Source organism: Eubalaena glacialis, chromosome 3, assembly GCF_028564815.1.
Source record: "Eubalaena glacialis isolate mEubGla1 chromosome 3, mEubGla1.1.hap2.+ XY, whole genome shotgun sequence".
NCBI lineage: Eukaryota > Metazoa > Chordata > Mammalia > Artiodactyla > Balaenidae > Eubalaena > Eubalaena glacialis.
Genome location: NC_083718.1, coordinates 104,958,195 through 104,979,744, shown reverse-complemented (window position 1 = coordinate 104,979,744; position 21,550 = coordinate 104,958,195). Strand labels below are relative to the sequence as shown.

Genomic DNA, 21,550 nt, shown 5'->3' with positions numbered 1-21,550 from the left:
GCTTTGAGCATACGTTCTCCACTATGCAATCAGAAGCTGTTGTGGATGTCTTAATGCACTGCCCAGAGAGACACTCATTCATTATTCCAGGTGCTGAGAGTGTCAGTGGCTTGACTCTCAACTGAGTTCTCTCTGGGGTTTGCTGAGGCTGAAGAATGCTGCCTGCTCAAGGTCAGACCCTATTACACGGGATAGCTCACATCCATTGACTTGCTGATGCAAGGGTACAAGGAAGGATGCTAAGAAGCAGGAATAATTATTATTCCCATTTCACAGAAGAGAAAATTAGTTAACTTGCCTAAGAATGCACAGCTTGTATATAGTAGAGCTATGTATGAAGCCAGAGCAGTACTGTCCAATAGAATGAGAGCCACGTGTATAATTTTAAATTTTCTAGTAGGCAGGTTTAAAACAGTAAAAAGAAACAAGTGAAATTACCTTTAATAATCTATTTTATTTAACCCAATATATCCAAAATATTATCATTTCAACATGTACTCAATATAAAAATTATTCATGAAATACTTTACATTGTTTTTTTCTCCTTTTTTGTACACTCTTTGAAATTGAGTGTGCATTTTACACTTATAGCACACCTCAGCTCGGACCAGCCACATCCCAAGTGCCCAGTAGCCACAGTGGCCTCCTTATTGGACTGTATAGCTATAGAATCTTGCTTTTAATTCCAGTGCTATGGCCATATTACTATGATGCTGAACATCCAGATAATCGTTCTTAAAGGTCAATCATATGGATATTGAAAAACCTACCTGACAGGTGTTACACAGACAAACCATCCAATTTGCATCTGAGTTTCTTTTTCCTGTGGAAATATCAGATAAACCAGTGGGCCTCCTTCTAGCTAAGCTCTGACTAACTTCTACAGCTGGGATCTGAAATTCTTCAGTCTTTGTCCTTCTCTCTATGGTTTCCAGGGAATCAGCAGATAAGGAGATATTTCTTATATTATCAGGAGAAGAGGGAGATGAATTTTGTCTAGAAAAGAAGGTATTTAATGACTCAGGCTGGAGGGGCTGGAACAAGGAAGGATGAAAGAGAGGCTGAGATGGGGTTAGGAACATGGAGGTGAATGGTGCCCAGCAGAGAACTATTTTGCACAATGCCCAGTGTTAGTGGGCTGGTCTGTTTGCCTTTAGACTGGAGCGCTTTGCCTGGTAGGAAGCAGATTCTTAAAAGGACTAAACCAGCCTGACCTCTCTCCACAGAGCTGCCATAGTCTGTGGCATCTTCTGTCTTGTAATTTGCAGCAGAACAGATATAATCTCCTACTTATTCTCTCCCAGGCCCTAGCTCATCACATACCATCAACCAACACACAGATTTTTTCCTTTCAAGGGCTTTAGAGAAAGTCACTATAGGGTGCTTATAGGCATTCCAACAACAATCATGGGGAAGCTATAAATTATAAATCGCGAAATTCAAAAAGATGTCATAGTCCTTGTCCTTGGTCTGTAATGAAAAGGAAATGGTGCCAAACCTGTCTTTTAGTCTCCTTTTTCAGATAGCTCATAGAAGTGTCCTGTGCTGCCTTTTATTTCTGAGGTATTGGATTCATTATCATTTCTTTCTTTTGATTCCCCTTACTCCTTCTTTCTAGCATTTATGCCTGACTATGATTGGGACAGAAAGATGTACTTAGAATTATATATTATTAGAATCAGATAAGATCATAAAGATAATCTTTTCATACTAAAGAAGAAAAAATGCAAAGAGATTATCTACAGAATGGAGATAGGTACAGCTTAGCAGAGTAGTTTCAATGATGTAATTAAAGGTTTAAGCTGAGTAACAGTATGGAACGAATATATCTCGACATAGGTTCTACAGTTTCAACTAGGCTTCTCCTGACATTGGACACAAATCTCAAATATGTCAGAAAATTAAGGCTTCTCACTAGAATAAATTTAGCTTTTGTATAAAGGAGCAGGGACCACCCAATTATAATATTAAAATATCTTTAACAGCAGTGCAAATACTGATTATTAAACCTGGCATCATTAATATTGATGTTCGCTTGCCAGGTGTTTGGCTAACTAGTAAAGAGCTTATAATGTCAGGGCAAGGTGTCAGTTGCTCTCTGGAATGAGGGAAGCAGAAAAGGTGAATAGGGTTTGATGTTCATTTAGCATTCTTCCTGAAGTGTCAGCTTAATAAAAGTAGACTCCGGTTTTGTTTGTACTTTCAATTGTCTTGTAAGAATTATTGAAAAGAGCCATGGCCATATCTGCTACAGAGTTAGTCTGAATGATCTCAACTATAGCAAGTTACCTCTCTGACAAGAAAAAGGTAACTCAGAAGAGAAAAAAGCTAGTATAAAAGATGAGTGCTTGACAGTTGTGTGGGTTTGATAGAGACTTCTGTGTCAGGTTTAGTGATAAAGGAAGCTTTATGAGCGTCTCTAGTGTTCTCTTTTATGACACCCATATTGGCATTGAAAAGAGGATAAAAATAAAACCAGCTAAGACCTCAGGTGGAAAGAAATATTTAGATGGGTTTTGGATACCAATGAGAAAAGATCTGCTCTCATTTTAACTTAAAAGAGCAGTTACTTAGGTGTCAATAAAACTCATATAATAGTAATAGCAAACATTTATGGTGCTCTAGCCATTAGTTGGCAGTTCACATACATTACTGCCTTTGAATATCACAGTAACTCTATGAACCAGGTGATGTTATTCTGCCCATTTTATAGGTGAGGAAACTGAGACTTAGAGACAGTAAGGAACTTGCTCAAGGTCATGTAGGAGGTAATCAGCAGAGCTGAAATTTGCACTTGCACAGTCTGATATCAGAGCTTGAAAGTTTAACCCCCATACTGCACCACCAGTTATCTGAAATTCCCTTTTATACATGATGAAGATAATTCTGATAGCATTTTCTGAACTACCGTGAAGTTGACTACTTGGACCTGGAGGGTGCATACGGTTTATTGCTATCCAAAGCATTGCTAATCACAGTGATTACTGATGCAGTTCTTTTTGAACCTTTTGTGTTAATTAGAAGAACTAAATGAACTATTTAGCAGTTTTTAATATTACAAAACTCATGAAATATTCAGGCATGCTCTAAATAGAATTAAAATGATAATTTTAACAATTGGATTTCAAGTTTGGATTTTTTGCTTACAATTTAATTACAGAGCTATGCTTTATAAATACAAAGCTACTGTGTGAGAAGTCTCTCAGAACTTCAGGGGCTTTGAACAGGAAAGAAAGATCCGTGAAGACTGAGGTAAAAATAAAAATAAAAATATCTTGCATTTCAGCATGTTTTTCTTTTTATAAAACCCCTTCTCTTGTATTAGTCTCACTTCTTTTGAACCAACTACCCTTAGAAATAGACATTATCTTATATATGAGGAAACTGAAATGCAAAGAACTGAAGCAGTGTTTTCCGAAGTCACCCGTTTAGTAATATATTATATATGTTATATATATGATATACATATATATATAATATATGTATATATAATATATATATATTATATATAACATATATAATATCAAATATATATGATATATATATTTATATATGTATATAAATATATTATATATATAGCATATATGTTATATATGGGACTTATACCAGTTTTCTCCAGTTTTCAGATCAGAGCTCTTTATGTTCATCCTCTGCAGATAAATTGCAGATAGATGGCCTATGTCCATTCACCAATAGCTGAAAAAACTTCGCTTTAGAGGAGATGCACCCAGCGAGGTGGAGGGCATTATCCAAACAATGTGGAAACAAGTAGCAGTTGGGACTCTAAATGAATAATTAGCAGTAAAGGCTTGGCAAGACACAAGTGGAGGGACAGGCAAAGGGACAGCATTCTGATTCTTTGAAGAGGACAGAATCAACTGGTTGAACATTGCTAGGTCTTATGTTTATGCTGAATGTCTGGGAATTTCATGAAAGTACAGACTGAGGCAAAAAAGAGTAAGGGATCCAGCTACTGAAAGGGGTGTACAAGGTAGGGGAAAATAAAGCAGAAAAAAATCCATTTACTAAAACCTATTCAATTTAGAATAGGAGATACCTGATGATTTAGAGGAGATACCTGATGAAAAGTCCTTATAAATTTTCTGTCTGAGGATAGGTTTGGTCTCAGAGAATGAAATGTGGTTTAGCATGCTAATGACTTTAGTTGTGAAGAGAAGAAATGTGAGGACAGGAATAATAGAGATGTTGACAGACCACACTAAAAGAAGCTGTGTTCTGGAGGATGTGTTAATAAAGATGTCACTGCATAGCAGTTTTCCTCCTATTTCTTATGAGACTAGTTGGAACTGAAATAAGAAATGTATATTCTTCACTCAAGGCAACCTCAAGGCTCTAAGAAAAACAACTGTAAAAACAATGACAAAAAACAGTTAAACACAAAACCGAAGACATCCTCAAATTCAGGTTGGTTGATCGCTTCTTCTCATTCTGGAAATCATAATGACTCAGAGTTGGGAAGGACTTAGAAGTCATATCTGGTCCTATGTCTTTCCACTCAGTGACACTTCTCCTATGTATTCTCCTTGTGTTTCCGCTTGAACTCTGCATGATAGGGATTTCCCTGCTTCATAGGCAGCCCCTTCCATCGGTGGAAAGCTAAAGGACTGGCTCTGAACTTCTCTCTTTGTAATGTTCCCCCTTTTGCCCTTCTTCTGCTTTAAGTACTTAAGAATAAATCTATCCTCTTACCTATGCCACAGTTCTAGTCTAAAAAGGCAATTATCACATTCTGTGTGACTTTCAAGATTTACCATTCTGTTCTCTGATCCATTTCCTTAATTTGTTTAGTTGGTCTTTCACAAAATAGACATTGCCTAAGGATTTGGGGAAGAAAAACAGTGGTACAAAACAGAGAAGTCAGATGTCTTCATCCAGGACTAAAAAAAAAAAAAATTGGTGAGTTAAGAAACTTAGAGAGTATTGAGAGTTTGTATCAGAGTATTCTACTCATTTTCCAGAACTTAAAACTGACTAACTCATTGAAGTAGTTATTTATGAGGAGAAGCTGGCTAGACATTTCAAAATGTAGCAAAACAAATCACTGATGCCCACAGGTCCCTTGGAGGCCTCCTGCCACCACAGCGGAGGGGCTGATTGAGAACAGCTGGTGTCTGCTAAATGTCCTCTGCTTATTTAATTATTCTTTTCCAGGTTCTTCCTGGTGTGGAATCCACAGTGTGAGTGATTTCTCAGAAGCTCAGCCTCAGGGGGAAGTTACTCTGCATCAGAGAGACATGCCAGAGGGAGCCTGAGCTTTCTCAGAGCCCAGGCTTTGGTCTCTGTAGACACCAGCTCCTCCGAAGGCAGATGGACCCAGTTATAGATTAGGAGGGGAAGGAAAGAAAGAAAGAAAGAAAGAAAACAGGGCCAAAGAGGAGGATAAAGGGATGTTTCAAGATTCTAAGAGAAGCCAGAGGGAGCTTATTCCCCTAATAAGGAGCTGTGTTTAACTACTTACTGACAAAAATATCCTGGAAATTTAAAAACCTGTTTCAGCTTTTGAGACAATCAAACGTACACTGCCTATTTCAGAGGTACCTGCCATAAACAGATTTAATTGCCTTTAATGATTAAAACCCTATATTTCTTATTTTTGTTTTTTCAAGGTCATTTGAAACTACCATTTTAAAGAAAGACCACATTCATATTTGTGTAAATCTGTACTTTTTGCCATCTGCACATCCCACAAACACTCATAAAACAAATTTTAAGACCTACATTATGTATTCATTCATTCATTTTTTTGGGGGTGTATACAGACTTGCAAGCTTGTACCATTCGTACCGTCTAAAGTGAGAATGTAGAGTGAGAGAGTTGAGAAAGGCTGGACATCATAGCTCTACTTACTGGGAAGGGAACTGTCAACCCTTCCATCTAAGGAAAGTGGAGTCCAGGGTCATAGGAAACCACCTGAGATGGACAGAGAGAACCTAGTGTGGCACCAGGGACCAGGAGGGGCAAGGAGAGCAAAGGTGGGTGAGATGACTTCCCTGGTCAGGACTGCAGTCAGGTGACTTGCTTCTACCCTTGATTCTGTCATTAACCAGCTGGGGGAAATCTCTTTAGTCACTTAAACATTTGGGGTCATTCTTCCCACTTGCAGAATGAGGAGGTTGGATTAGATCAGTCAGATTTCCAGCTAAGCTCCTGAGAGTTCTAAGGTTTCTGTGGAGGCATTTTGACCAGGGAAAGGGGTTGATTATGTGGGGAGGGAACAGATGACAGAGACACAGTAAATGCCTCCCCCCCATAATTTATTATTTGACCCATGACCTGTTTTATATATTGGATTTTCACCTCAAGATTCATTCAACAAATATTTATTCTGCACGTATTACATAAGATTTAATTCGGAAAAAAAAAGGCACTGCTGCCAAAAAATAGTGTAAAAATAACTGGCCTGGATAGTTTCTAAGATCCTTTCCAGCATTAACATTTAATGATCTTAATCTAGGAAATAGATTCATTCATGTCTCACCATGGGAATCCTAAGATATGAGCAATTATCTTGAATAGTTAAGGTGGGGAAATTACTTCTGTAATATTTGGCACTTCTGTAAAACATGCACGCACACACACTCACACTCATTCACTCATACTCACACACTTTTGCAACATGATTTCTCCATTCCAGTGAATAACATAGTGTAAACTTTTCTGAACTCTATTTATTTTTTGTCACTCAAAGGGTGATTCAGTTGTGGCAGAACATTTGTAGACCATACCAATATTTTATATTTTTCAACCAACAGATTACTAATCAGAAGGTAAAGAAAATGGATTTACTTTAAACTCATAAGAGAGCAAGAAGTTCTAAAAGAATCATGCATACTTTTGGAAAGTTGTGATTCTCCTCCATCAACAAGAAACAGGAAATAACCAAACCAATATCTGTAGACACAGAAAATATACATATCAGAACCAAGGTACCAAGTTTGAAACATAGCTTATTCATGAATTGCTTAGCTTAGGTTCATTTCTTGAAAGAGTTAATTCAACAACTAAGTTGTTAAAAGTCACCAGGTACTTGAACATTGAGGAAATTTGGCTCAGTAAATATTAAATAATGTAAATTTCTTTGTTTTGTGATTGCTTATTGATGCCATGTCATGGTTTCTTTATAACTACAAATGTCTTTTACGTCCCTCCTGCCACACACATCATACAGGGAAGGAGGGGAAATCTCAATAATGGAGGCACTGAGGTACCATAAGTGATTCAAGGGAGGTAAAAATATAAAAGCAGGTCAAAGTGTGCCTCACATGTGCTCTGCTGTTGCCCTGAGCACCAGGTGAATCTGGCAAATTATGTAATTAATTTGATCTGACTCAGTTACACATTGATTGATAGAGTAATTATTATTAGTAACTGCAAACATATCTTCAAAATGGAGAGTTGCTTTTTTTTTTTTAAGTATCTGACTTTTTCTGATCTGTGGGAGCAGTCCAATGGTAAAAAACAGATAAAGATAAAAAGGTAAAGGGCTCTGAATACTAATTGTTTCTGTACTTTTTATTTGCTAGCAGGGAAATTGTTTTTCCAGGATATTCCTTCTATTTCAATTTGTAAGCTTCTATTTGAAAAACCAATAGTTTTCATTTATATTTGAAATGTTTTAGAGTATTGCTAAATAAACCATGAGAAAAGACATTTGTTATAATGTGGGAAGGGTTAAAAAGCCACTAATTGTAGACTAATGAAGACTACAGGAGTTAGACTTGTGACAGGAGAAGACTTTATGAAAAAATTAAACAATACAGGGAGATGATTTTATCAAGTAAGTTTTCTGTTCATGATTCTTAGCTCTCTTAAAGGTTTTTTTGGTCATGCTTTAAATTGCTGAGGTTTTTTTTTTTTTTATTCATTTATGTTTAAAAGAGGTTGGTTTCTCTGACTGAATGCATTCCAGTCACAGGAATTGAATTCCAAAGAAGAACCTGCTATAGTAAAACTAGATTAGCTAGAATATACCCTATAGCATATTCTGTAGGAAAAATTATGGGGATTTTTACAGATGTTAAAAGAAGTAAAATAATAAGAAACAAAACATTTTAAAAGAAAGAATTCTTCAAAACCTCAGAACAATATAAATTAAAGCTTTTCATTAAGAATTTAATGAATCTAGTATTTCCTTTCACAGCTAATTTCTCAGGCAGTTCGTTTATTCTTTGATGTAACTTTAAAGTGTTCCTAAAGGAACATCCATGACTAAAGTTACCACATAAATATTGTATTGTTGAAGAAGACCTGTAAATAGAGAAGCAAAATCTCAGCCTTTGCAATTTACAAAATAAAGCCCACTGGTTTAATGCACTTACTTCCCAAGACGGCCAAACCCACCGGAGTGACTTACTAAGGTATCTGGCGTTGATAGCCTCGTGGTGTTCAGTCCTACCAAGGATGGGAGAGTTTGGGACATCCAGTTTGATATCATTGCCATGGTGCTAAGCACAGCGCCAAGCTTCAGCAGTGGAAGACTCATTGCTATGGAGCTAATGAGTTTTCATAGTGACTGATTAAGATCCCGGTTCTGGGCTGGCAGCGGGAGGCGTGACTGCAGCACGCCACATCTACAGCATGAAAAGAGATCAACTTCCCAAGCTCTAATCATGCAGGGAAAGCTCACAGAACCTCTTTCCCTCACCCTCACAGGAAGTGCCCTGCTCTTCCTTTTCCTCCTTTACCAGATACTTTGCTGGATCATCAAACAAAATATTCTGGCTTCGCTGGTAATTGTTAGAGCAGAGCTTGAAGGAAGGAGGAAATTTGAGCTTTTCCTGCTCCACTATATAGTCAGTTACCATCAACAGAGTTCAGTGCCTCTGGGATTTCTGTCAGTATAATCAGCTGCTCTTTATCCTTCATAAAAAAACATAGCACCCTTAAATTGAGGTCTGTCAAAGCACCCATTTCAAACACCAAATTTAATATCCACAGATTTCTCTGAGCATGGAAAAAAGTGCTTTTAGACAAAACATGAAAACAGAGTCTGCAGAGAATATCCAAGATGATTAGATATTGAGTAAGAAATTATTATTTTTTATATAGTAACCTAAAATTAGCACTGTTGCCTCTTAAAAAAAAATGTCAGAGATTAATAGCTACTGCCTGTGGAGGACATTGCCCTAGGCACCTTACATGTGAACAGACAGAAAAGGCAGCCTTGGAGAAAAGCTCCTGATAAAGAAATTTCATAGGTTCCCAGTTTTGCTTTCACGAGTGAATGCTTAGCAGTTTCTCAGGCACACAGCAAACTCAGTTAACTCTATTTTCACCTTGTGAAGAATGACAGACCAGTACCGCAAGTCTATGTCATGAGAGAACATGTGACATTAAAAAAGCACAAGACTTGGCTTCTGTGACTCCCCGGGGAGTCTGAGGTCTAGCTCCTTGTTCTCTTGCAGTTAGTTGAGTGACTGGCCAGTGAATTAAAACTCCTTGGCTTCACTTTTTTTTTTTCCTACGATATGTGGGGGGTGGACTCCCTGCTCTCCAAGGCCCCTTCCAGCTGTAAAATTCAATGATCTGTTTATTAGAGTTCCGACGGCAAATGTGTATATTGAATTTGCGGCTTATGGGTAATTTTATTATATTCTTTTTACAAATACTGCAAAATTGCCCACATCCAAATCTCAGGTCCCAAATGGAATAAATCAGAGGCCATTGTCTTATATAATATATGTGGTTTAAAATAAAAATACAGAGAGAAGACATGAAGGGAAATATGGGTGAATGAAAATTAAGTGAAAAAGAATCATATGAAAAGGAAAAAAATACTGTTTTGATTCCTTAGGAGAATTCTGGAATTGTTTGTATCTGGAAAGATATGTATTTTCTTAAACAGTTTTGGCAGGAGAAATAGAGAATATCTTTAATAAAATTGAAAGACATAGATATTTATAAAGGTGTGTGTGCCTTTATTCTTCAAAACAGCTTTAAACTGGGGTGAATACTGAGACTCCTCAAATCTTCCTTGCATATATTACCTTGAAATCCAGGCTACATTTTCTCCTTCAGAATACATCCAGATGATTTCAGCTGACCCTTATTTTTTAACCACAGTGCCCAGAAAACCAAATATTACGTATTTTTGTCTTTTTCAAAAATCGTATCATATGAAAAATTTAACATAAAAGCACCATAGTTTATATATTAAACTTAGTATTAAATAACAGCATTCATAGAAAGGACTGTTAAATTTTACATTATTATTACAATGTGGCAGTAACAAAAAGTGGATATACAAATCTAGTTGTTCGAAAAATTACCAGGAACTCTACCTGACTTTAATAAAGGAGAAGAGTGTCTTTTAAGAGCTTAATTTCCAAAATTGAAAACTAATATAAATGCAATTACTGGATAATTTAAGATGCAACATGGCAGATGGTAAGTATACTTATTAATGAGCTATCAATCAACAAAATAATAGCTTCTTTAGAAGAATATAGCATGAATGTCAGGGGAAACCAGTACTCTTACTTGCAAATTAAAAAGAAATGAAGAAATAAAGAAAAATACAATATAAATGGAAGGCTTCTTGCAATTTCCCAGAGACGCAAATACCTGCACTGAAGAACTGAAAGAGAACAACAGTGAAAGTTTATGATTTGATGATGTTTATGAACAATGTAAAAGCTATAATGTGTGGTTTAAAAAAAAAAACATTTAAATGGCACACATTGAAATAGAAAAGCTTAAATTATAATGATTGTTAGTTATGGGAAATAAAATAGCTATGATTTGTAAAAGGTTAAATAGTTTGCATTGCTCTCATAATCTAGTAAATTGATTATAATTTCCATTTTATAAGTTGGGTTCTTGTTTGCAGATGGGGAAGCTGATTTTTCTATGTGGATGTAGCAACCTGTGTTCAGGACCGGAAACCCAGTGGTTACAGAAGTCCCACAAGCATGGTGTGAATGTTGATGGAGTAAAGTAGCAAGAGACAAGGCTGGAAATACTAGCAGTTACCAACTCCCAGGGCTTCACAGCCGAAGATGTTTGGATATTATCTTGGATGTAATTCAAGAATTTTAAGCAAGGCTGTGAAGTCATTAGTTTTATGTCTGAAATTATTACGTTGGCATTTTCATGATGCAGGATAGGCCGATGGGGGTTGTAGGAACAGCAAAGCATATCAGAGACAGGAATGTCACTTAGGAGCATATTCTCATAGTTTAGGCAAGAGATGATGAGGGCCTAGAACAAGAAACTGTCAGTGGAGCTCAAAAGGATGGATACCGTAAAGAATTGGGGTGAAATCGATAGCACTCAGTGATTGAATACATGTGAGGAGTGTGGGAGAGGAAGTTACTTGATTAATATATTTATTCATTAGATATTTTATGGTAGACTTTTTATTATTCAGAGTGATTTCATGATAAACCTATATAGTAAATAATTAGTAAGCAAATAATTAATGACCAAGAAAGACTTATAGGTAATCTTATGTAATATTGGCATGTGCTGTCATTGGAATTTTATTTTTCTTTGATCTGGAGCACAAAAGTTTAACATTGCTTTGGTACTCAGTACACTTGCTAGTCTGGGGACTATCTGTATGGTAGGGGTGTGTGTTGGTTTCTGGGGAACCTAGCTTGACTAAAAGAATAGGTGAACCAAAGTGACCTCTAGAAAAAACAAAGTAGACTCTTGCTAGCAAGGAGGAAAAATTGGAAGAGTGGCATAAAGTAGAGGAAGAGGCTTAAAGTTTATGCTGACTTCATACTCAGTCACAGAGGATGAAGAGAATAATACAACTTTGCTGAGTGACACAAAGTCATTCTGGGTCTCTGGAGCTAATAGTCCAACTCAAAATAGAGAAAAAGGACTGATGTTCTTGCTTCTTCCTTCACTGAGAAGTCAAAGCAATTACAAGAGAACTTCCGTAAGGTCCTATTACTCTACCTACCCACCTACCTCACCTGTGCCCACATGACTCTACCCTTTCTCCTGTTCCACAGATAAATTGTTTGTGTTCCTAGGTAAGGTTGATTCCCCCACTCTGCACTAGATCAGTGCTTTTCAGACTATCATGCATAGGAATTACCAGGAGAGCTTGATAAGACCCAGATTCCTTTGTCCCACCCTGAGAGTCTGACTTATTAGCTCTAGCACAGGGCCAAATAATTTGCATTTCTGACAGTCTCCTAGCTGATGCTCATTCTGCCATGCTTGGACCACCCTTGAGTGGATCACATCCATCTCATTAACTCAATGACAGCTCTCTTAATCCTTTCCTCTCTTACTGACATCAATAAATCTTCCCACTTTAATGGGCCATTCACAGCAGGATATAAACACCCCCTTATATCACTCATTTTAAATACAAACAGGTAAACAATAGTTTCCTGATCCTATTTTCTCTCCATTTATTTCCCCTATCACTCACTATCCCTTTGCAGCATACCTTCCTGAGAGTTGTCTATACTCACCATCTTCAGTTTCTCTTTCCCTAATCAAGGTTTTGTTCACACTTCTCTACTCCACTGATACCACTTTTATCAAGGCTACCAGTGATACCGTGTTGCTAAATCCAGCAGTCAATTCTCAGTCATCAACTTTCTTGACCTATGAATAGCATTCATTAGACTTTTACTTTATCCTTCCTGAAATAATTTCTTCACTTGTCTTCGAGGATACCATATCCACCTAGTTTTCCTTCTACTTTCTGACCTATCTTTCTCAGTCTCTTTTGTCGATTCTTCCTCATCTATATGCTAATGACTCCCAAATTCATTTCTTCCTCGCAGACCTCTCCTATCAATTCAGACCTGTATATCCAATTATCTACTTGACATCTCCACTTGGATGGTTAATAGACATCTTAAATTGAACATGTTAAAAAAAATGAGCTTCTGATATGCCTTTCTCATCTCCAGCAAACAAAAGAAAACAAAAGAAATAAACCAAAAAATTATATACATGCAACCATTCCTATAGTCTTCTTCATTTCAATTCCATGGTTGAAAAGTTAGATTTCACCCTTAACTTTTTCTTTTTTTTCCGCATCTCTTATCAGTTTCATCAATAGGTCTTTTCATCTCTACTTTCAAAATATACCCAGCATTCAGCCATTTTACACCACTCTCACTGCCACCATGCTGCTCCAAAGTCATCATCATCTCTCATCTGGTTTATTACAAGAGCCACTGATTATTGACCTTGTACCACTTCAGTCCTTTTTTAACCCCCCAACCGGAGTGATTCTGTTAAATTGTAAGTCAGATTATGTTATTCCTCTCCTTAAAACTCTTTAATAGATTCCCATTTCACTCCTGGTAAAAGTGAAAATATTTAGCATGAACCACAAGGTTCTGCATGATCTGGCTTCCTCTTATTTCTCTGATCTCATTTCTTATAACCCTTCCCTTCACTGGAGTCACTCTCGTTCTTCAGAGATGCAAGATAATTTTCCACCTCAGGGCTTCCAGTCTCTCAAATGTCTTCTCACTTCCTTTTTGTTTTAATTCAAAGATCACTTTCTCATAAGATCTTTGCTGACCACACTATCTCAAATTTCTACACTTTTCATCTGATCATTTCATGTTGTCTTTTGCTGGTTTACATTTTTTCTCCTTAAAACTTATCACAGGTTAGGCTCCTATATATTTTAATTATTCATCTTGTTATTTGTTTTCTCCACTAGAAATAAAGTTCCGTGAAAGCAGGAACGTTGCCTATTTTGTTCACTGGGGTATTCTCTATGCCTAGGAGAGTACCTAGTACATAGCAGGTTATCAGTAAGTATTAAATTAATGCATAAATTAATATATTACTGTTTTGTTCCTGAACTTCCCTCATTGTAAAATGGAGACCATTTTAAATGCAAAAATTAAAATAGAGCCCCCCCTTGTTGCAAAATGAGCCAGTGTAATATTATTGCATTTTGCATGTGTGTTTTTACATGTACATGATGGATGTATACCTGAGTAAAAACATAGTGTAAACTTAAAAGTTAAGAATGCTTTTTCCTTCCAAATTTGATATTTAGAATGCAAGCACTTTTGGTCTAAGCCAAGAAGTACTGTCTCTCTTATTTTGACTTCTCTTGATAAGCCTCAAGTCACTGGAACCCTGAATAAATACGAAAGCAGTCTTCTCTTCCTCTTGCCTTTGGCTAATGAAGTTTGTCTCTAATAACATAGGGTAGGATGGAAGGGACTGTAGGCTATGGAAAGGATGAGTTTAAATAAAATGAATTGGAGAAGATGGAGATCTAAGTGTCCATTCACTCAACTTCCTTTCATTTGGCTCCTGGCAATCAATTAGGGACCACTTGTAGCTCCTAGAATTCAGCGCTTTGCCATTCTTGCCTTGAGGTTTCAGGGTTGTCTTAAAAGTGTTCACTAAAGAAAGAATGTATTGAGTGAAAAACATTAGCAAAGTTCTCTAAAGGAGGGATTTCTGTCTTCTCATCTTTGCCTTCATCTGAGAAGCCGACTGATGCTCTATAAGCCCGGGGGATCCTCTGTTGGCAGCTGTTGTTGCTACTTCAAAGGAGAAAAAATGGATGTGTGGGGGAGGAATATATTCAGGGCAAACATGTTTTTTTTTTTTTACTCTGACTTTCTACTCAAAATTGAAGAAGTGAAAAAATATAAATCCAGGATTAGGCTAGAGGAAAGGAGGATGCAAAGTGGTGTGACAGAGAGACCCTCAGACTGTAAGGCAAAAGACTTAAATTTTGCATCACTTAGTCATTGCTTTGCTCTGGGTCGTTCAACTGGGAAATGAAGAGATTAAATTGAATATCCTATATAGTCCCTTCCATGATATAGTGCCATACTTAAGAGCTCAGCTTCGATCTTTGCAGTTACACAAGCCCCTCCTCGCTTTCTGCTCTGACACTACTAGACAGCTGGCTGTGTGACCTCCCAGAGCCTCGGTTTCCCTATGTGTGAATCGGGGATAACAAGAGAACCTGATTCCTTAGGAATTTGTGAGGATGAAATAAACATCTACATATAAAGCCCTTATCACAAGATTTGGCAAACAAGGAGTTCTCAGTCAATATTTGTCATCATTACTCTAGTGCAAAAGAAGTTTATGTATCTTTTCCCCATATTTATAGAAGAGAGAATAGAGATAGAAATTGTTAGCAATAAGGAAGTGAAGACCATCAAATTTTGTATAAATTACCAATGTAAAGGTTTAGCTTTAAGAGTTTTAAAAGGGTAAAATATTCTTGATTCCAATATGCTTGGTTCATAGGGATTGGCTGCCAGCAGTATCCTAGAAAGGGTCTAAAGCATACCCATCCCACAGGCCAGCCTTGAGGAGCCACTTATTTAAGCCTGTCTGCCTGGCACTGTTCTTAGAACTTTATTTGTATGAATTCATTTAATTCTCACACAAACCCTATGAGGTTGGTATTGTTACTATAACCAGCTTATAGATGAGGAACTGAGGCACTGAGAAGTTAAGTAAGCTAGCCTAGGTCACACAACTAATTAAGGGCAAGTTTAGTATTTGAACCTCAACTGTCACATTCTAAGTATGCTCTTAAGTATTATGCACACACATATATGCACATACACACACACACACAAAACACATGCAATAACAGTATTATAACAACTATTTCAAGTTTAATCTTTTTAAAATAATTGGAATTATTTGGGGGAAGCAATGCAGTTTAGTCATTGCATGCTCTCACTAAATGAATACTTAAAGCTGAGCACAAAAATTAAAAGTAATGTGTCTTCACTTATTGAGTTTATCTTTGAATGTGACAGAGCCAGGTCAGGGAGACACTGACTCAGGTAAGTGTTCAGTCCCTGCTTCATTTTCATTGGAATCTATTTTCAGGTTTTTCTAATTCACCCAACTCACCAGGGCAGACAAGTGTTAAATTATTGCCAAAAGCTTTTCTGGAGGAAATTGTTTAGAAAGAAATCTCAAAGAGGTTGGAAAATTGCCTGGTGATCAGAAAGAAGACTGTTTCAGTGGTAGCGTGAAAGAATAAAATTGGATCTTGAAATGTGCAATTTTCTGAAAGGTTGTTGTAAGTTGTTTCATAAAGCTTATCTCCCTCTTGAAATGTATGTTTAGCAGGAACCAAAATTCTGGTAGTAGTAAATAACCCCAAACATCAAAGTATAAAAGAAGATTACATTTGTAGCTTGCTTTTTAACAAATTCACATAAACAGCAGGAGCTCTGCAGAGTTAATTTGTACGTAGCAGCATTAGCTACTTATTTGTCAGCATTGTCCCCTCATCAGTATGTGTAGTTACAGTTGTTTTGTGATTTGAAAGAAAGCTCCAGCAGACAAACATAGTTAAACATAAATGTCTAAAGATCTGGACTTGAAACAAGTCAGGCAAGCTTCCTCATTGAGAGTGTGGTGAGAGTTACATAGTTTTATAAAAGGGGGTTAGAAAAACAGTTAAGGCCAGGTCATTAAAATAGCCATCACATAGATGAAGCTGTACAAGCTCATTACCTCATTTGCTTGTCCTTTTTTGTTTCAACACATTTAAGAACTACTGACCTTATAAAAACAGTTTTAGGAGGACAGAAGTAACTTGACTTAGAAACAGCTCCCTTTGTGAATACTCATCTGAAAGGGGTCCAATGACATATATATGAACTTGACAATGGATAAGTAAAGGAAAACTGTTGACAAAGGTTATCTCTTGTTATTGACGTTAAATAGATGATTTTTTTCTGCTTCCTAATATTTTTTGTTCTCTCCACATTTCCCAGCTTAATTATGTATTATTTTCTGTTGTTAGAAAAATATAAGCAGAAGTATGTCATTATTCTCTCATTGACTTTTTTTTTTTTTTTTTTTTTTTTTTTTTTTTAATTAATTTATTTATGGCTGTGTTGGGTCTTCGTTTCTGTGCGAGGGCTTTCTCTAGTTGTGGCAAGCGGGGGCCACTCTTCATCGCGGTGCGCGGGCCTCTCGCTATCGCGGCCTCTCTTGTTGCGGAGCACAGGCTCCAGATGCGCAGGCTCAGTAATTGTGGCTCACGGGCCCATTTGCTCCGCGGCATGTGGGATCCTCCCAGACCAGGGCTCGAACCCGTGTCTCCTGCATTGGCAGGCAGATTCTCAACCACTGCGCCACCAGGGAAGCCCTTTTTTTTTTTTTATAAATTTATTTATTTATTTATTTTTGGCTGTGTTGGGTCTTCGTTGTTGTGGGTGGGCTTTCTCTCTAGTTGCGGCGAGCAGGGGCCACACTTTGCTGCGGTGCGCGGGCCTCTCATTTCCGTGGCTTCTCTTGTTGTGGAGCACGGGCTCTAGGCGCATAGACTTCAGTAGTTGTGGCACCTGGGCTCAGTAGTTGTGGCTTGCGGGCTCTAGAGCTCAGGCTCAGCAGTTGTGGCGCACGGGCTTAGTTGCTCCGCGGCATGTGGGATCCTCCCGGGCCAGGGCACGAACCTGTGTCCCTTGCATTGGCAGGCAGATTCTTAACCACTGCGCCACCAGGGAAGCCCTCTCTCATTGACTTTTCAAGGCATTGATCTATTAAACATTTATTAAGTACATTCTTTGGGCCAGGAACAGTACAATACTGAAAAATGCAAGATTAATATGGTACAGCCTCATATTTTGGGTAATTTATCAATCTGGGAATGTAACAGACTATAAACAAATATGTGCAGATAAACTGAATAGTTCCAATCTTATAGAGATATAGTGGAGGACTAAAAGAAAAGGAGATTGGTACCTTCTAGTGAAATGGTCAGGAAAAAGATAGTGCTTGAGCTGGTTTTAAAAGTTTAGCTCTTAATTCTCTTAATTTTTAACTCAGGGAAATGGACAGTGTACTTTACTATGGACCCAAAAATAAAATAAAATTTAAGTCATAAGGAATTTTGTGCTATGCTTCAAAGAGTAGAGAATTATATTCTTCAGCCCTTCCTTTGTCAATATGCATCATTTGTCCTAGTACATTTTTACCTCTCTTCCAATTAATAAAATAAAATCATGATATTTACTTAAACCATAATAATATAGGGCTATTGAGTGAAAAAAGAGAATAGAAAAAATGAACATTATTGTGAAAACAGCATTTTCCTTGAGAAGGAGGAGAGGTAAATAGAAATATCAAAGCTCTTGAAGGACCTTGCATTATCAAGAAAATAGTATTTAAAATTACGTGCACATGTCAACAAGGAGTAGTTTGAATTCTAATATTTACATATAATATGAGTCAAAGCATACGGCTGAAAATTTAATTCTAGTATAGATGCTTCTTGTCAAGTGTCTGGTAAAATGTATGCAGATAGGGTATAGCATGAGGAGTGCTGAAATATTTGCCATTATTGAAAGTAGATTGTCTTTGCAGTGCGTTCTCTCTCTCTCCTTCCCTTCCCCTCCCTCCCTCCCTACTTTTCCTTCTCCCTTCTCTCTCTACCTTCTTTCCTTTTTATCTTCCACCCTTTCTTCCACCCTCCTTTCCTTCTTCTCTCTCCCTCTCCCTCCCTTTATTCTCCTTCCTTTCTTTCTTTTTCTCTTTCACTTTCACCTAAGTGTCCTGCACTGAAGTAGGATACTAGTATGGTTGCAAGGGCTCCCCAGGTGATTCTGATGTGTTCCCAATTTTTAACAGCCTAGGCTGTATAGCTACAATTTAAGCACAAATAATTCTAGTATTTTACACTTCAAATTTGGAAGTTTTATGTTTTACCTTTCTACTTATTCAACACTATTTAAAACAAAACAAAATAAACAAAAGTTCCCTTTTCTAAACATTCAAGCATGCATGCTTAGGCTATGGTTTACCTCTTACTGTGGTCGTAAGGTTTTCAAGAGGTTATTGAACTTAAAACTGGAGACTGCTCGTAACTACTGTTCAGTAATGGTAATACATCATTCATGTGCACCTCATTTTTCTTCTAAGAGTGATTCAGAAACATGCCCATGATAAAAAATGTGTCCTTTCTTAAATAGTTTTCCTTTCAATAATATATTTATTAATATCTATCAAAATACATGTATAAGTTAGTATTTTTCTATAAAAATTGCATTTAGAATTATTTGAGGAGCAACGTTTGTTTCACGGTGAATTACTTATGCATTCAATAGGGATTTATTGATCATCCTTTATATGCTAAACACTAAATGCTAGAGATCAAAGATTAATAAAATTCACTCATTTAGGATCTCAGAAACGAGAGAAAAACACGTATAAAATAATTTCAATATAATGTGCTATGTAATTTGTACAAAATGTAGTAGGACATAAACAGGTTAGCAATGAATTCAGTTTGGGTGGGATAGAAAAAGCTTCAGGAGACTGTGGGTTTAGGTGGATTCAGTAGAATTTCCTAAGTAGATCAGGAAGGAAAGGCCATTCTGCCCCAGGAACAGCATGTGAAAATGTACCACCAAGGTGTCAGAGATCACATGTTCTTTAGGGAGCTCTAAGTAGCTTGGACTGGGGCCAGTGAAAAGCGCCTGGTGGGTTGGGGGGAGGGAGGAGATGGGGTTGGAGAGGTAGCAGCAGGGACCAGCTGGTGCTTGTGGCTCTCCGAGGAGATTAGATCTTACTACAACTAGTCTTTCAAGAGTTGCAGGAAGGAGAGTGATAGCAAACTTGTTTGTTATTTGGGGGAAGATTACTCAGAAAAGATGCAATAAATACTGGCGAGAGGGGCAAGGAGGAGTTTGACAGCTGGGAGAGCAGTTAGGGGGCTATTTGGATGCACCGGTAAGAACTGAGATGTACAGAGGAAGGATAACACATGGGCTAGGCAATTTACATAGAATTTTGTGAATTATTAGATGTGGAGGCCGACAAGAATAAACTCTAGATTTCATGAAATACAGTATTGCAGAAAAAGTGCTGGGGAATCATCGAGAACAGTGCTAAACATTAAGGTGCATATGAATCACTGGGGGGTCTTGTTAAATGTAAATTTTACTTCAGAAGTTGAGGGCAGGGCCTGAGATTCTACAGTTTGAGCAAGCTCCCAGGTGGTCAGAGTGGCTGGTCTGCAGACCGCACTTTGAGGAGAAGGGGCCATGGAAGCTAACTCAGAGAGGGTAGGACTAAGTGAAGGGCTGATGTGTGTGGACACACATCCTGTGTGATGAAGAAGGTACAACCAAGGAAAGAAAAAAGGTCAAGCTCTGCAAGAGAAGGGAGAGTGAGGATTCCCAAACACACATATGTCTCACTGAAAAAAGGGGTTCAGGAGTTCCCACCATCCAGAGATGGTTGTTAGCAGAAAGCAGACGTTTAAATTTAATACAGTTTAAATGGGCCCTAAAATTTCTTGAAAGTAAAGTTATAGTTAAAATTTTATCTTGAAAAAGAAAGATGAACACAAAATGAAATAAATTATCTTACAATTGTGGGGATATATTAGCATGAATTAAGAATAGATGAAGTCTTTGTGTGTGTGTGTGTGAGATAATTTTTAAAAAATATTGTCATCTGTTTTCACAGCACAATCATAAAGAGATTTGTTTTTGCAAAACTCTTCAAGGAGTTACCTAATTTTTTCAGAACCTTTGATATTCAAATCATTATCTTTTAAAGAGCCCATTCCATAATTTCTCTCTTCAATTGTTAAAGGATATAAATCTGCCAGGCACTGTTTAATAATCCCCTTGTATTTTATCAGACAGTTCTCTCATAACACTTCCATCACTGCATGAAACCATGTGTCATTTGCATGATTTTGATTACCTTCCATTATATTTGCATTGAATAACATTGGATAGTTGCCATATATAAAAATCAGTGGCTTAAGATGGATGCCACTGTTAGGCAGTGAGGGATATTTTAGTGGGATCTGAGGGGTTTCATTTAAAAAGTGGTCATAATTTGTAAATATTTGAGTTTTGATGGCTGTTGCTGCCTTACGCAGCTTCACAATGGCAGGACTTGGGTAACACGAACTCAGGGTTAACTACAGACCTAGCATGGGTGGTCACCCATGTACTCTGATATTGGGATGAGTGGAAACGGAAGAGGATGATGTTTTCACTTAATTCACTCATTTTAGGGCAATAGTCTGTTAACTATATCTAGAAAGCTTGATGCATTGTGTTTCTGCAGCTATGAAAATTGAAATGTGTTAGTTTGATTTGGTTATATTCTCATCCATCAGGGAGGGAATAATCAGGAAATATCTGGAGTTCTGGGTACTGCCTGAAGTTACCAGTGTTAAGAGTCTCAGTGAAGGCTCAGGGTATCTCCCAAACCCCAGGAACATACTGGATCCACAAAAGGTGCAAGCTAAAGGAAAAGCCTGAAAAGTTGCTGATTGGCAGCTCAATGAAAACAAAACTACCCATGTGATAGGGGTTGGGAGGTAGGGACACCTGGATTCTAATCCTAGTTTTTCATTTAAATTTAGCAGTCTGGCATACCTTAGTTTCCTTTTCAGCTCTAACATTCTCTGACTCTGTGTGCATAGTGTTAAGAGAATGGGTTTTGAAATCATATAGACCTGGGTTGGAATCCCAGTTCTGTCACTTACTATGTGATCCTGACTAAGTTCTTTTCTGAACCTTATTTTACTGGTCTTTAAATTAAGGATTTTAATATCTACTGATAGAGC

The 21,550-nt window shown here is 37.4% G+C and overlaps 1 protein-coding gene across 2 annotated transcripts in view; it reads right to left on the bottom strand.

Annotated features, from left to right (window-relative positions):
* Positions 1 to 8,503, bottom strand: part of OLFM3 (olfactomedin 3) — a 53,760-nt gene extending 45,257 nt beyond the window's left edge. Inside the window, exons 1-3 of one of the 2 annotated variants that reach the window (XM_061186256.1) lie at positions 8,358 to 8,503; positions 6,664 to 6,683; positions 4,365 to 4,366 (exon numbers count right to left, since the gene is read on the bottom strand). In XM_061186256.1, coding sequence (XP_061042239.1) covers positions 4,365 to 4,366; positions 6,664 to 6,683; positions 8,358 to 8,503 — 168 coding nt within the window. The remainder of the gene's footprint in view (positions 1 to 4,364; positions 4,367 to 6,663; positions 6,684 to 8,357) is intronic. The other variant, XM_061186257.1, reaches the window with a different exon arrangement.
* Between the last annotated feature and the right edge of the window lie 13,047 nt (positions 8,504 to 21,550).